Genomic DNA, 14,957 nt, shown 5'->3' on the forward strand with positions numbered 1-14,957 from the left:
AGATTATGACGATAATAAACTTGACTAATCATTTTTATTACAGCCAGCCCCATCCATCTGTTACCACGAAAAATCTCGGAAATCGTTTTCGGTTTTTTCCCAGAACCCCAAACGAGTTGCAGAGATACAAAAATCCGGCGATCCGTAGATCCGAAAGAAAACTCAGAGACGGCTTATTAATTTTTCATAACTTAAATACATATAATAATAATATAATTATTTGTTCTTCTCAATAGATTCACTTTTATTTGCATTTTTTTAAGTTTCTGTTTTTCGGTTTTGTTTTCGCTTGGGCTTGCGTAATAAATTATGAGACTATGCTTAATGCTTACGAACAGAGTGTGGGATACATTGGCATCCGTGTATAATTTAATTGTGGTAATCAATACATGTACGATCGCTCATAGACTTACTTATCGCTAGGGGTTAATCCTTCCTTCCAATGAAGTGAAATTAGAGTGTGAGAGTGTGTGTGTGTTTTGTGGGTTTTTTGGGTTTTGTGGGTCGGGGATTGTCCCCTCTCGGCTAACAACTAAATTAACTATGAATGTTAGATATCTTTTGTGGTTCTTCATCTGTGATATGGAAAGCATTTTGCTGGGGCTTCGATTGGGGGCTTCGATTTCCCCCGGCCACCGCAATCGTAATTTGTATTTCGTTTTTACATTTAATATCACAATTTCTCATATATATTTTTTTTTAGATTTTTATTCCGTTTTTAGCTCCTAACCCATATACTCGAAAGCAAAGCGTTTTGGATTTCGAAATGTGTGTGTTTTTAATGATAATAAGTGTGTGTGAGTGTGGTGTGCTTATATACGTAGTATGTACAGAAAGTGGAAAATAAATCTAATTTACGAGTAGTAGGAAACAAAAGCCTGCGCTCGGCGATCGCATCTAAATTTATAGCATGTCATATTATTGCACATTCCAAATAGATTATTAACGTGTATGCGTATGCGTGTGTCTGTGTGGGATTTGGTTATAATATATCATATATATTTATATATACGTATGTACACATGTCTCGCTTAGGTACCTATTATTTTTTTTATATTAGCATATACCTTAAGATTTGCTTTAAATTCGAATTTTGATTTTACTACGCCTTCACTGCCTGCTTCAGCTGCTTGAATTCGGATTCGGACTCGTATTCGGATACGGATACGAATTCGGATACGGATACGGATTTGGATTTAGTTTAGATTCCGTTCTCAGTTTTGTGGAACATGAAACGCCATCAGTCTCTCCATACCAAGCAGCCTTTGGTTCCAGATCAGCAGATCTTTCGATTTGTTTAGCTGGAACACAAATCGCTTTTGATGCATCTTTGGATACGTTTCATGATCCCGCCTTAGTATGGGTGTACGTGTGCTCGGCATTCCCCCGTTAATTCCCCGGCTAGATCATAAAAAATTGTTTATGAAAGGCCCGAGCCCGGGAACATAATCGATCATCGATCAGCCCATTTTGCAGTTGGAAACTTTTGCACTTTTCGCTTGGAACAACAATCAAGTAATATTTTTGTGGGCAACAATTTATAAATATAAAGATTTGTGTACACGACCGATCTTCACCGGACTCGTCGCCGGCTCCTTCTTTCTCCCCCTCATTTCGCTCTAAATCTTGAGATCATTTGGTTGCGAGAATCGATTGCATCTTGACTGGGTCTGGACTGCGATCGCCAAACTTTTTTCCGGGAGTCAAGTGATCTTGATAGCGGATTAAGCCATCTGGATCGTAATCGTGGTAGTGTAGAGTGTTTACTTATTCGCGATCTTCGTTCCACTCACTCATCTGCAATGGGAAAGAGCAAAAAGATATTGATTGTTTAGTAAAAGTGAAATGATAAAGGTATTTACATATGTGGTCATTAGGGGCTTAGGAACAATTATTTATAGGGATGTATCTAGTGTCTCCAAAATCCATAAACTTCTGATAATACAACTTTCAACATGATATAGAAATCATCGTAAAGAAAAAGTGCCATACAAAATAAAAGCAAACTAAAGGATCTATGAATAGGATTGGAAAGGATGGGACGGGACGGGATGGGTGATATTGGAAGACTTACATACTTTACGGCACGATTTCTGAAGGTTTCTTGCTCCATATCGCGGATTTTATGAGTTAGCATGTGTTGCTTCAGGTTGCCCTGGAAAATAAACGAAAAAAAAAGGAAATTTCCCATCAGTTTTCTGGTTTAAATTTCGTTTTAAGCGTAGGCACCGTTAGATAACCCCCCAATAAATTCAGAATAGAAGTATCTATAGCTCACCTTGGTCGTAAAGCCGCGATCACAGATGCTGCACTTGAATGGCCGCTCCTTGGTGTGGCTCCTGTAGTGGATCTCCAGCGCCGAGTGGCAGGGGAATGTCTTGTAGCAGATGCCGCAGGTGGTGCTGCCGCGAACCCCGCTGAGAGCCAGTGGGTTGAATGGAGCCGCCGGCATTACGGACTGGGCGATCTGGTTCATGGCATTGCACATGTTCTGGGTGGTGGCGGGGGGGAAGAGCGGCAGGTTGGGGAACATGCCAAAGGGCGGGCGGGCGCCCATCAGCGGATTGGGCGGCGGTCCCGCTCCCGGTCCGCCTTCCTGCCGCTGATCGCGCGCTTGCGGCGGGGTTTGACGCTGGGCCGCGGCTGCTGCGGCCGCTGCTGCAGCAGCTGCTGCGGCCTTTTGCTGCGCCTCAGCTGCCTCGCGACGCAGTTGCTCCTGGTGCTGATGCAGTGCAGCCATTTGCTGGTGATGGTGGTGCTGCGCAGCTGCTGCCGCTGCTACTGCCGCCTGTTGCTGCATCAAGTGCTGATGCTGCTGCTGCAGATGGTGTTGCAGTCCGGGGGGCAAGCAGTCAATGCCCACGGTGGGCGGCAGAGGTGAGGTCAGTAGGTTGGCGGAGGCGTGGCCAGAGCCACTGGGGCTCCTAGGCAAGCTGGGCGGACTGACTGGCTTCTCCTTTGGCAGGGGCGAACGCGAACTGGAACTCGAGGTGGGAGCAGCACGGGGCGTCAAGTCCAGGGCTCCCTGAGAAGCCTCCGAACGAGCGGGCGAAGAGCTGCGCTTGATAGCCTGGGATGATGCATGTACGCTGGGCGAGGTGGGCGCAGAGGTTGAGCCCACCGAATGGCCATGACTCGAGGCGGAGGAACGCGGTCTTACGGGGTTCGTGTTGACCACGCCGGTGGCATCAATCCTCAACTTTTGCTCGAACAACAGGGACTTGAAGTCATCACCAGAGCGCGATCTGTCGCCCTCCTGCTCGAGATTACTATTCGAGAGGTGCTCCGACGACACATCATCGTCGTAGTCCTCGCCGCAGTCCATATTATCATCCATATCACCCTGCGACGACTCCGATCCCAAGGCGCCATTGTGGGCACCATGATTCGGACCCGGCGGACCCCCTGGACCGCCGGGAAGAGCGCCGAAATGGAAGGCAGCCGCTGCGAAGGGATTCATAAAGTGACCGGGCATCATCGAAGGTGGTGGGTCCCTGATCTCCGCCGCCTGGATTTGCTCCGGCGTCAGATCAGTGGGTTCACCCGTATGCAATCGGATGTGCTGCTGCAGGACCAGGGCATTCGAGTACTTCTTGTGGCAAACGGGGCATTGGTGGAAGTTCCTCATCGGCGGACGAATCTTGTGCACAGCCATGTGGGTCTTTAGGTTGCCCTTGGTGGTGAATGCCCGGCCGCAGATCCTGCACTTGAATGGGCGCTCACCGGTGTGGGTTCGGTAGTGCATCTGGAGGGCACTCTTGCAGGATAACACCCGATCGCAGACCACACACTGATTGGGATCGCTGATCTTCTTGTTCTTCATCAGCTCCTTGAGCTTCATGGTCTCACAGGTGTTCGAAACCTCGATGAAGTTCTCCCACGAGTTATCGTTGCTGTGTGGGCGGGGCAGTAGTGCGGCCATCTCGTGCTTGATGGGATTAAAGAACGGCGATCTGGCCATGTGGTGCGGGTGGTGGTGCGGTGGTGGTGGAACACCCGGCGGAAGTGCTCCGCCTGCGGGCGATCTTACTGGAGAGTGGTGTTCAGGGGATAGCATCTTGGCGGTGGTAAAGTTGAGGGGGAAACGCTCAGCAAAGAAATCCTCGCGGGGTGGCAATTGCCCAGGCGTGGGCAGGTGATCTAGGTGGGATTGGGAACCGGGCGAAGATTGCGGATGCATTAGTGCGGCCGGTTGGATGGGCTGCACCACTGGTGGATAGCCCATGTGGCTATGACGGTGGTGGTGCGGGGAGCGGTGCTCTGATGAAGGAGAGGGTGTCCTTCGTGGCTCTATGCGATGGTCCTCCTGCTTAACCTGTTCCTGCTCCTCCACACGCTCCTCCTTGATGCGCACCTCCAGGGGCAGTGGTTCCGGCTCGGGCTCTGAGCACTCTGCCATCTCCTGTTCATGTTCATCCCGCTGGTCCTTCTCTTCGACAGGTTCGTTCTTTACCTGCGGCTCATCCTCATCCAATTGAGGCGAGGGCTTTCTCAGATCCGTGGGCAACTCCTGAGGGAAGTATTGGTGCGGCGCAGCGGCTCCAAGACTTTTAAGGATTTCCATGGGCGGGCGATAGAGATTCTGGAGGCCAGGGAAGGCGGGCGGAAAGGATGCCGGAGCAGAACCCAATGGGGGCGGGGCGGGGGAATGATTGGGAGAGCTATCCGTGGGCGACATTTGATCCAGCAGCGGCGGATGAAACTTGTCCATGTGCTCCGGAATGGGCGTGGCATTCATGGGCACATGGGGGAACTTTTGGGCATGCCGCTGAAAGTGAACCTTGAGGTTTCCCTTGGTGGTGAACCGACTGCCGCACACATTGCACTTAAAGGGCCGCTCGCCAGTATGTGATCTTATGTGGATTTGGAGCGCCGAGTCCGATCCAAAGACCTTCCCGCAGTACCTGCAGCGGTGCTTAAAGAACGGCTCATTGCGACCCTTTCCCTCACCCGATTTCTCACCGAAGGCAAAGTCGTCAGCCATGCTGTTGGCCAGGATTCCCTGCGACGCGGAGTCCAGCACCTCCTGGGCACGTTTCTGGAGCAGATCCAGGGAATTCGGCTCGGGCAGATCATCATGGTTGGTGATAATGCTGGAGGCCAGGTCGGAACCGAAGGGCAGTGGTGTGTTCTCCATTTCCTTTAACTTGGCCAGCGCATCCTGCGCCGTATCTGCTTTGTGTGTGTTATCCAAACTCGGTCTACGATTTGGTTGGGATTCGTGATCATGTTCACGTCTTCGCTTCAGAGATTCAGCTGGAGAACCGGAGGACTCTCGCAGCGGTACACCCGCATTTATCAGATGCTGACGCGCCTTAGCCTCCGCCATTCTGGCCTCCGCCTTCTGGCGCAGTTCCATATCGGCAATGCGCTCCTCCTCCTCATAGGTATCTGTTTCCTGTTCCTGATCCTGCTCCTGATCCGCATCCTCCTCGATATCCTCTTCCTGTTTGGCCTGGTTAAGTGCCAACTGCGACTGGAGCTGCTGGATCAGCTGGATCTGGAAGAGCTGCTGTTGCTGCAGATTGAAGAGGGTTTGCTGGAGAAAGGCCAGCTGCTTCATGGCAGCCTCATTGTCGGCTCCATTGGAACCATTCGCAATGGTCTTGGCCGCAAACTGGGCAATGGCCATTTGCATATTCTGGATGGCCTCCAGGGTGACCGGTGCTCCTGCTCCGCCCGGCAGAGTTACCTCCGTCGAGGGCACCGCACTGCTGGGTGCCTCATCGGGCATCTCCACATCCACCTCCACGTCCTTCTCCTTCTCCGGCGCCCTCTCGGTGGCCGCCTCCTCGGCACTGGCCTCCGCCACTGGGGAGCTCGGCATGGAGCCACTGGCATTCGGTTCCCGCTCCTCTGAACTGGGCTTTGTCATCGCCACTCTGTTGTTGTTATCCTCAACGGGCTCTATCTCTGATTTCGCCTCGGATTTGATATCGTTCTCGAGTTGGTGGTCTGTGGTGCTTTGCTCTGGTATGCTCTGCTCGGGAGTGCTATGCTCCTCGGGCTGCTCCTCCTCCGGCTCGGGACTCCGGCTCGGACTGGCCGTAGTGGTGGCCGTGGTCAGTGGCGAGCAGCCACCATTCTCCTCCTGATCGCTACCGATGTCTGCAAACACAGAAAACAACATTCTCAAATTATTTACGATACGAGTTAAGTAAACGCAATTCACAGCCTAACTATTTTATTAATATTGAGCTGTATTTTGACACTCAACTAAAAAGTTTATAAGATTTATGATTATGATTTTTTTCTAACTGCACATGATTGAATTAAATGTCTAAAAGTAAATGATTAATGTAAAAATTCCACCTAACCATTTCAATATAAAATTGTTACTCCAATCGCCAAGTTGTTCATATGAAATACATTTTCATGTTTTTCTTCGCATACCAAAGATGCTCATCGCATGCAGTTGGAGTGCAACCAAAATAGTCAGAAGCTGGTTGAGATTGCTGCCCATTTCCCGATAACTCAACTACCTGTTAACTGCCCCCCTGCCGCCCGCTCTTCACCCCCTTCCCCCCGTTGCATATGACTTAATCGCCGGCAATTGTTCATTGCAATGCGTTAAAGTTGCAGCTAGTTGCTGCTGTTGCTGTTGCCGCTGCCAACTGAATGCAATTACACTTCTTGTTGAAGCATGTGTTCTCTCTCCTTTTCCCTCAGTCGCAGCTGTTTTTTTTTTGCTTTCTGCCCACAATTAGTCTCCAAGTCGATCGCTGGCAGTTGCAATTGTTGCTGTTGCTCGTGTTGCTGCTGTTGCTGCTGCTGCTGCTGGCCGACTGATGCTCACTTGTTGCCAGGTGAGCTGTCCAAAGGGGAGAAAGCAGTTGACAGCCGTTTGGCCTGGTCCAGTGCCTCTGACTAATTAATCGCGGCGGGCCTAAAAAGCAAACCAAGTCAAAGATTGGTCCACCAGCGACATCAGCAACACCAAAAGCAACAGCAATAGCAGCAACTTTTGCCGCACACGCACATAAAATATAATTTATGATAAGTCAGAGCCAACGAACTGGGGCCACACTCGTTCGATATATATAATAAAACATATTTCTGCACAAATCAAACGAGTTGGGCGAGTTTTCTGTTGTCTGTTTCTGTTTTCGTCCACAAAAGATACACAGCTACAAACAGAGCTACAGCTATAGCTACAGCTTCAGATTCCGATTCAGATTCAGATACACGGATGGCGAGTACGAAAAAAGATATGCAGATAGAGCGCGCCTGGTCACTATCAGCGCCATTTGCATATCGATCGCATTTATATTATTTGTATGATTACTTTTCGGAACAGAATTCATTTTAAAGATCTTTTTTAGCCGCCTAACGTTCAATTAAAAACGCCATTTGGCCGGCCTGCAATTGCAGTTCAAAAACGAAACCGCTCGGCTGGAGGAGTTATGATTATGATTGCTGATAAGTGAAGTGTATTTTAATTAATTGAAATTAATTATAATGTTGCCATAAACCTTTCAAGCGGCGGCAACACGCAAGCCGAAAAACAAAACCACTTCCAATTATGACGAACATAAAATTGTCTCGAACATGGTTAAGTCATTTTGCAATTGGTAATAAAATTGTTAAATTTACAATAACAATTAACGCAGCTTGTTTATTGTGTTGGTGTTGCCCTGTAAAGACAGGGAGATATTGCTCCTCGTCTGAGGCCATTGCCTTAGTCCCCGATTCGAATTCGATTTGGATGTGGATTTGAATTTGGATTTTGGTCTTTAGTTTGCCGTGTTTTAGTTCCTCGGATCGGAAGCGTGGGCGCCCAAACAAAATATCCAAACATTTAACTAAGTCTATATATACACCGATAGTACCGCCGATCTGCCACCGCGTGTGTGTGTGAGCCATTTAAAGATTTATTTTTTGTCTACCAGAAACGAGCGTATTTTGTTCCACTGACAACTGGCCAGGTTCATTCCGCCCGAGCTTTCTGTATTTGTATCTGCCAGATAAATAAATATGAAATTGTTAAACGAGACGAAATTATATATTTCCCATTGTTGAGGCACACAAACCGCTCCTATCCTATATAAATTCAATCGTGCAAGTTTAAAGGTGGATTAAGTCAAGCCATAAATTCGCGCCATGTCTGTTGGCTAAATTCGAATGAATTATTCCCGCTTCTCGTGCGCAACTAAATCGAATAAATCCCTCCGTTCAGGAACGATTGAAGAGTTTTTGTTGGGGGGGTGGGGCCCGTGCCTCCCCCGCCCTTAAATACTCATAATTGCTAACCCAGCCTGTCCATCAACTCATTAACCAATGTCAACTTTTTGGCACTTTGTGTGTTCAAATATTTTCAACAATATTTGGCTGCAAATAAATTGTGCTTTGGTTTATATCTGCTTTCAGCACATACATTTTTTACCCGAACTTCGAATGGTAAGAACTGGTAAAGTAAATTAATTGAAATACATTTATTTTTAGGAATATGAAAGTATGGGCCAACGAAGCATAAACCATTTAAATTTATTTCCAGAATTCGTTATACATCTTTAAAGGAAATTATATTTTCTGTATTTATACCAAAAAAAAAGGGCTGTTCTTGTGATTCGAATGCAAGAGTTTCGGTTGGGAAACATCGGAATAATCGGTATTAGATCAGATTTTGTCAATATTAATTAAAAGTATGCACAAATGAGTGATTATTGATGATTGAAATATATCCAAAGTTTGCTTTCCCTTTTTAGGTTACCTTCCCATTAAATTTAATCTATAAAAAGTTCAGCAATCACAACTTTAAATATTTACGTTCATCTGTGCCAATGACATTTTTTTCTTTCTGTGTGCTGAACTCGCAGTTCCCTTGGGTCCGTACCTTTACCTCGACATTTTTCAGTTCATTCCTCTAGCACTGACTTTTGCATACGCCTCGACTTTAGTTCTGGGCTGACTTTCAATTATTCCATCATCATATTCAATATGCAAATCGCTGCGAACCAACCGTGAGCCCGCTGGCCTGAGGTGAAACAAATGTTCAGCCAATTGGAAAATGTAAAATCAAAAGCAGAAAAAAAAGAAAGACATGCGAATAAACTACATAAAGTATACACAAAGTAAGCTAAAACAGAAAAAACAACGAGTGTGTGGCATAATTGAATAATATATCCAAGTCCGGTCTGATCGGATTTGGCTGCCATAGGTCACAAAGGGGAAGAGCGCAGCAATTGAGTTTTAGGTTTTTCATACATTTTTAATAGGAACAGGGAAAAAAGAACAGCAAAATCGCATAAATAAAAATAATTAAATAATTAATGCCATTAAGTTATGCGAGCGCGACTTCGATTACAAAGCAAAACGACACAAATTGATGAGCATTTCCATATTCACAGAATTGGCTTTGCACTGACCACATTGCATGTTAAGGTATATAGTCCATATAAATCATATGGAAATAAGCGCCAGCTCACAGCGAGTCTGCTTCGATTTTCATTTTTGCGATATTAATTTAATTTATTATCCCGCACTAATGAGTTAACATTTATTAATGCTCGATGCAGCAACAACACATGTGAATAAACAGCTTATATACCTATGTGCCGTCATATGCGGTGTATAAATAAAAATCGCGCCAAACGAAATGATGAAAAAATATCCCCATCTTTACGCACACAGGAAAAAATGGTTATGATTTTTTTAAAGCAATTTTTGAAACCTAATGTGCACTCACTTGTAATTATGGTTGATAAATACTGTGTGATTGCGGACTTAAATTGAAAATATACTTTATTTCATTTAGGCAGAGTAAAGTAGGAAAATGAGTTAAATTTGGCTTCATCTTTTGAAATGCCATAACCAATATGGCCTCACTTCCCTTAGTCGTAAAATTCACTTGATTCAACAGCCTTACAAATTTCAATAAATATAATTAAGTTCGCTGGCATGCAAATGTCCGAATATCGAAGCTTTCAAAACCAATTAAAGAAACACGCCTGCCGAGAGGCCTCCAAAAATTAAACATAACACCGCGTCCAACTTATTTCAGTGCCTTTCCCAAAGTTATGTATTTCTTCCATATAAAATGAGCCGAAGCCATATTTAAATCATATCGTTTTTAAGTTGCTCCATTAAAACGAAATCGATTTTTGATTTATCATAAAAAACAAGATCGCAAAAGGGGCGCGGGGAAATTAACCAATAGAAGCTGTTAACGTTTGAATTAAATCAAATCAGAAACTGGAAATGCAAAACCGAAGAAATATGGTTTAAATGTATACATATGTCCATATAATCGGGGGGAAAACTGGTGCATTTCTCAATTTGAATATACCATTTTTTTAGACATGATAAGCCATAAGCTCTTTTGAATTTGTATTAAATTGCCTACCTACGATTTCTGCCTCTGATGCCACAATTATTAATGTTTTTACCAGAAATGTTGGTTTCCACTTCGGAGTCTTATCAGTCAAATGGAAAACGGTTGTTAAGAAAACTCCAGAAAACAATAATGACAAATTGGTCAGCTAATCTTAAATGGTTCAGTTATGCATACAAATGGGTTTCGTTTGGAAAATGTCGTTTTTAAGTTCCGCTGATGGGAAAATACTTTCTAATTTGCGGTTTTTTGTTTTTTCTAGAGAAATGACAAATAGGATAACAAAATATAAAAGGCAGCCGCCAAGCTGTTGGTTAAAGATTTTTGACTCGACACGTTTTCGAAATATCAAATTTTTGTCTATTAGAAATTTCAATTATGTCAAAAAACATTTAAGACATTCCTTTCAACAAGTTTTTCTATATCCCAGTGAATTTCCCAGTTTTCTTGGCAAATAGATTTTCAGCTCACCTTTGTCGGCGCTGCGAGCGCGATCCTTCAGCTGTTTGACAATGCCATATTTCACTGTACCAAATTGTATCATTTTATTGATGGTCTCCTGGTGATTATCCTTGAAGTCACTACGCATCGCACACAGAACGTTGGACAGGTGATTTTTCATCAAGAGAACTTTTAGCTAGCACTTTTGTGTGAGTGTGTTTTTGGTAAAGATTTTCATTAACTCAGCTTGATCATTGCACTGTGTTTTTTTTTTTTTTTTTTGGTTTATTTTTGTGTTGGAAAAATAACTAAATTTTAGTTACTCGTAGCACTTTTGTGTTTTGCCGTCGGCAGTGGGAAACGCGTAGTACCGCTGGCCTTTGCGCGTGTTTAGCTAATTTATCGTATCTAGCTGTTGGCCAAAAACTATAGCTGCCCGTTGATTGTCATCGTAAGTGGTAATTTTCGCGGCACTTGAGGGAAATATCTTGTGTAAATCGATGGAAAACTCGCCAAAAACAGAACTGAGTGCGCGTTACGCATACGCAACGTGTTACGAGTGCGGCACTGAGAGAAATCGAGTGCTCGCTGCGAACGTTCAGCAACGCGCGTCCAAACAAGAGTGACACAAACAATAACAGCCGCCACGAATAACAGCCGCCAGAAGTCGTCGGGCGCTCGGCTTTGTTCGGCTGCCTTCGTGAGCAACCGGTTTGTGTGCGTGTGTGAGTGTGTGTGTGTGTTATTACATCCTGACAATCACTATCACTCAGCCAACCCACCTTGTGCTCACTCACACACGCACGCACGCTCTCCCGCTCGCATTTCATATTATTTTTCATATGCGCCTCTCGCTCGCTCTCATCATAATTTTTATTAAATTGCTGTTACTGTTACTCTTGCCGGCCCGCTCACTCCCTGGTGCTTTTTTTCCTTCTACTTTTGCCTTTTGCCTCGGGATGCTCAGTCGCAGTCGCTGTTTTTACCTGAGAGACGTTTATGAAACTTGTTCGGCGAATTATGAGCTGCTCTTCTTTACTCCCTCTCTCTCTTTCTCTCGGGCCGCCTCGTGAATGAGAGCATAAAAAGAAGAAGCAGCGAGACTTCCTTCCGCCTTTTGCGGCTCACCTTTGCGCCATTGTTGTTGTAATGCCCCATCTCGCTCGCTCTCTCGATTAATAATTTATCATAATTTATGGGAGGGGGCTACCCCGCCGACGAGCCCTTGGCAGCCTGCCATCTCACTTGCTCTCGCGTCAAGAGCCTGCTATTTGTTGCGCCCTCTTTCGCTTACTCACTCACTCCCTCTCTCTCACTCACCATTCGCCATCTCGCTCAGCAGCGCAGTTATGAGCGTTGTTGTTGCCTTTTTTAATTTCGGTTTATAAGATTTTGTGTTCTTCGCTATTGTTCGTATAAAACCCCCCTTTTTATCGGGGAATTCTGACTTGGGTGACTTCGCTTATTCGTCAGTTTCTCGGCGTGTGCATGTGTGTGTATGGTGCTCCCGTGTGTGTGTGAATATTATGAACCATTCATCAAAATGATTTCTTTTTTTTTGTTGGCCTTCTGACTTTTGGGCTACTCCCACTTCTTTAATTATTTTTCGTTGCCTCTCTGCAAATGAGGAATTTTTAGCATTTCAAGTCTAGGCATTAAAAACTTTCGTACCAGTTCCCATTTTAATTGCAAATGTTCTTTTGTCTGCCTGAAACACCTGGCGATACCAACTTTTTGGTTCCATTTTTAAGCTGCACAATAAGAAACACTTGGCAAATCAGTTATGATAGATTGAGCGTTTAATGTTAAGCTTTTAAACGTTTCTTGATTCGATTGTGAGTTACCTTCAGGGACTGCTGATTTTTATAAAAAAATCAATTAAGGAATTGGATAATTTTGAAAGTTTTTGCTCTGTTTAAGAATCATTTTAACGATGTGATTCAAATAAATGCACTGTGGTTGAGTAATCGAACATTCTTTAAAACTCTTATGAGTGATAATTTTTTTAATTAAAAGTCTGGATTGAGAAAACGGAAATAAAAAGGTAAGAACATCAGTGCTGAGTACCTAATGTCTTGTTAATGTAGCTTAACTTTTGTAACTTAAGAAACTCTAGCCTAGGATCTACCATCTAGTTCTATGTATTTACACCCAGAAATTGACTTTATTACCGAAACACCAGGAATGCGATGGAAACATCTGAGAAAGAGAGGGCACGAAGGTCCTCGGGAAAATCAACAATAAGCTGAAATAAAAGGAGGCATTAATAATGCTGCTTGCGTCGGCGTCGCTGCTACCAAGTGGGTGAATGTGACAAAGGGGGTGGGACAGGGACTGTCATAAATTTTGGGGAGCGAGCGCAATCAGATGAGAGCGCCAATAAAATGCAGAAAACGGGAGGAGTAGGAAAAATAATACGTATTAAGAGGCGAAAGAAAGACGGCAAGTAGAAAAAAATGAGGAAAGGATGTGGAAAAGGGGGTGATGGGTTCGGATCCGAGTGGATGGGGAGGGGAGAGCCACCTTGCGCACCAGTAAGAAAAAGCCACCAGCACAAGCAGAGAGCATGACGCAGTGTATGTGTGTGCGAGAGAGGGTTTGTTTATGTACAGGGCAAATACATAATTCATAACGCTCATATTCGCTCATTTTGCAGCAGCTTCGACCAACGAAAAAGCGGATCTGCCCTTTTCATATCTGCCATCATATTCACACCCATACCACGGCATTGTCGAAACACACACAGGCATCGCTCTTACACTAACACTCCCCCAACCCCACTCACACACACATAGCGACAGCGCAGACAAGTTTTTGATAGACTCTCATAATCATAACGAAAACAACAACAGCGCATCGCTGCGTCTCGCTCTTCGACTGCCTACAGGTTGCCTTCTCTCTCCCTCTCCCCTTCAACAAAAACCATCGCACAAATGCGCGCTCTGCGCTCATTTTCGAAATGCCAGACCAGCTATTTCTGTCGCACTCTCACTCACCAACAGCGCTGTTCCTCTCCACTGTTATGGCTAAAAGTCTTATACGACCATATCATAGCTAACTTCGAAAATGTTAAGTTTTTCGAAAGGGGCATGCCATGTAAAAGTGCTGTTATTAAGTCAATTCTCTGCGTCTTGAACGTCAAGAATAAAAATCCTGTGAAGTTTCTCACGTATTTATTTAATTAAAAATTTATCTTAATTTTTCTAATTAATTAAATAATAATTAATAAACACAGTATATATAATATAAGGCACAATTATTGGTTCAATATATAAAAATACATTTATATTTATTTTAAAATTTGTAGACTGGGGGCACGATGTATTGTTAATATCTAATATCTAAGCTATGAATAAACAATCTTCAAACCCCATTAGCTTCATAACCATAAACCACGAAATTAATTTGAATGTTTATTTGCCTAGACTTTTAAGAGTCTGACATAGAATTGATTAATTAACTTAGAATGCGGAATGATTTTATAAACCTTTCTGTTCTTTGAAAGAGACTTGTCATAAAACTGGGCATTTAGAAATATTACAAATTAGAGTTAAGTGTTAATGTACAATGGTGAATAGGGTGAATAGGTTTGATAAATAACAACATAAAACTCTATCTAAGAAAAACTATAGTAATACAATACTTCATAAGCTCCTTCCCTACGTTTCCTTGCTTAAAATTATGTTCAAAATTTACAATTCGGAACTCGACATCAATTATTCATAGCCTTCTATTTATTTCACCATTCCATTAGAAACAATAATCGAAAATGCAATCGTTAAGCTCCGGTTTTGTCACCCCAATTCTGAAACCCCTTCTTCCCGAATGAAAGCCTCATACCCATTGCTCGGTAATCTGTAGTCCGAATTTCAATATCGCTTTGCGGTCTCTTTGTTGCCCTAATTTAAAATCCACAACGAAAACAACAGCAATATCCGAAAGTAAAAAGAAAACAGAAATTAAACGCAACTGAAATAAAATAAAAAACGGAATTACTTCCGTTCGGTTTCGGATCGGTTGCCCCGGCAGATTTATGGGGCAAGGCACTCAGAGGATCCTGCCGGCGGTTGCCTCAAAGTCCCCGAGGAAAAGCGGCTAGGAAAATCCGGAGGCCAAGGTAAATCGACTCGAAAGTGAATGGGAAAATGAAATGCGACTAGCATTCCAAGTGCCCAGCGATCTTCGG

General features: G+C 44.1%; 1 protein-coding gene across 3 annotated transcripts; it reads right to left on the minus strand.

The window, feature by feature from the left end:
* Positions 1-219: 219 nt before the first annotated feature.
* Positions 220-11,455, minus strand: LOC6731976 (homeotic protein spalt-major). Of its 3 annotated transcripts, none has more exons than XM_039292506.2 (4): positions 10,802-11,455; positions 2,279-6,108; positions 2,079-2,155; positions 220-1,797 (listed from the first exon to the last, which is right to left on the minus strand). In XM_039292506.2, exons 1-4 carry the CDS (start codon positions 10,950-10,952, stop codon positions 1,794-1,796), a joined length of 4,062 nt encoding a protein of 1,353 aa, XP_039148440.1. In that variant the 5' UTR covers positions 10,953-11,455; the 3' UTR covers positions 220-1,793. The 3 variants fall into 3 exon arrangements, with proteins under 3 accessions (XP_039148440.1, XP_039148436.1, XP_039148443.1); XM_039292502.2 differs by having other exon boundaries at positions 2,075-2,155; XM_039292509.2 differs by lacking the exon at positions 10,802-11,455 and adding an exon at positions 6,218-6,272 and having other exon boundaries at positions 2,075-2,155.
* Between the last annotated feature and the right edge of the window lie 3,502 nt (positions 11,456-14,957).

The sequence above is a fragment of the Drosophila simulans genome, chromosome 2L (assembly GCF_016746395.2).
Source record: "Drosophila simulans strain w501 chromosome 2L, Prin_Dsim_3.1, whole genome shotgun sequence".
NCBI classification, from domain to species: domain Eukaryota; kingdom Metazoa; phylum Arthropoda; class Insecta; order Diptera; family Drosophilidae; genus Drosophila; species Drosophila simulans.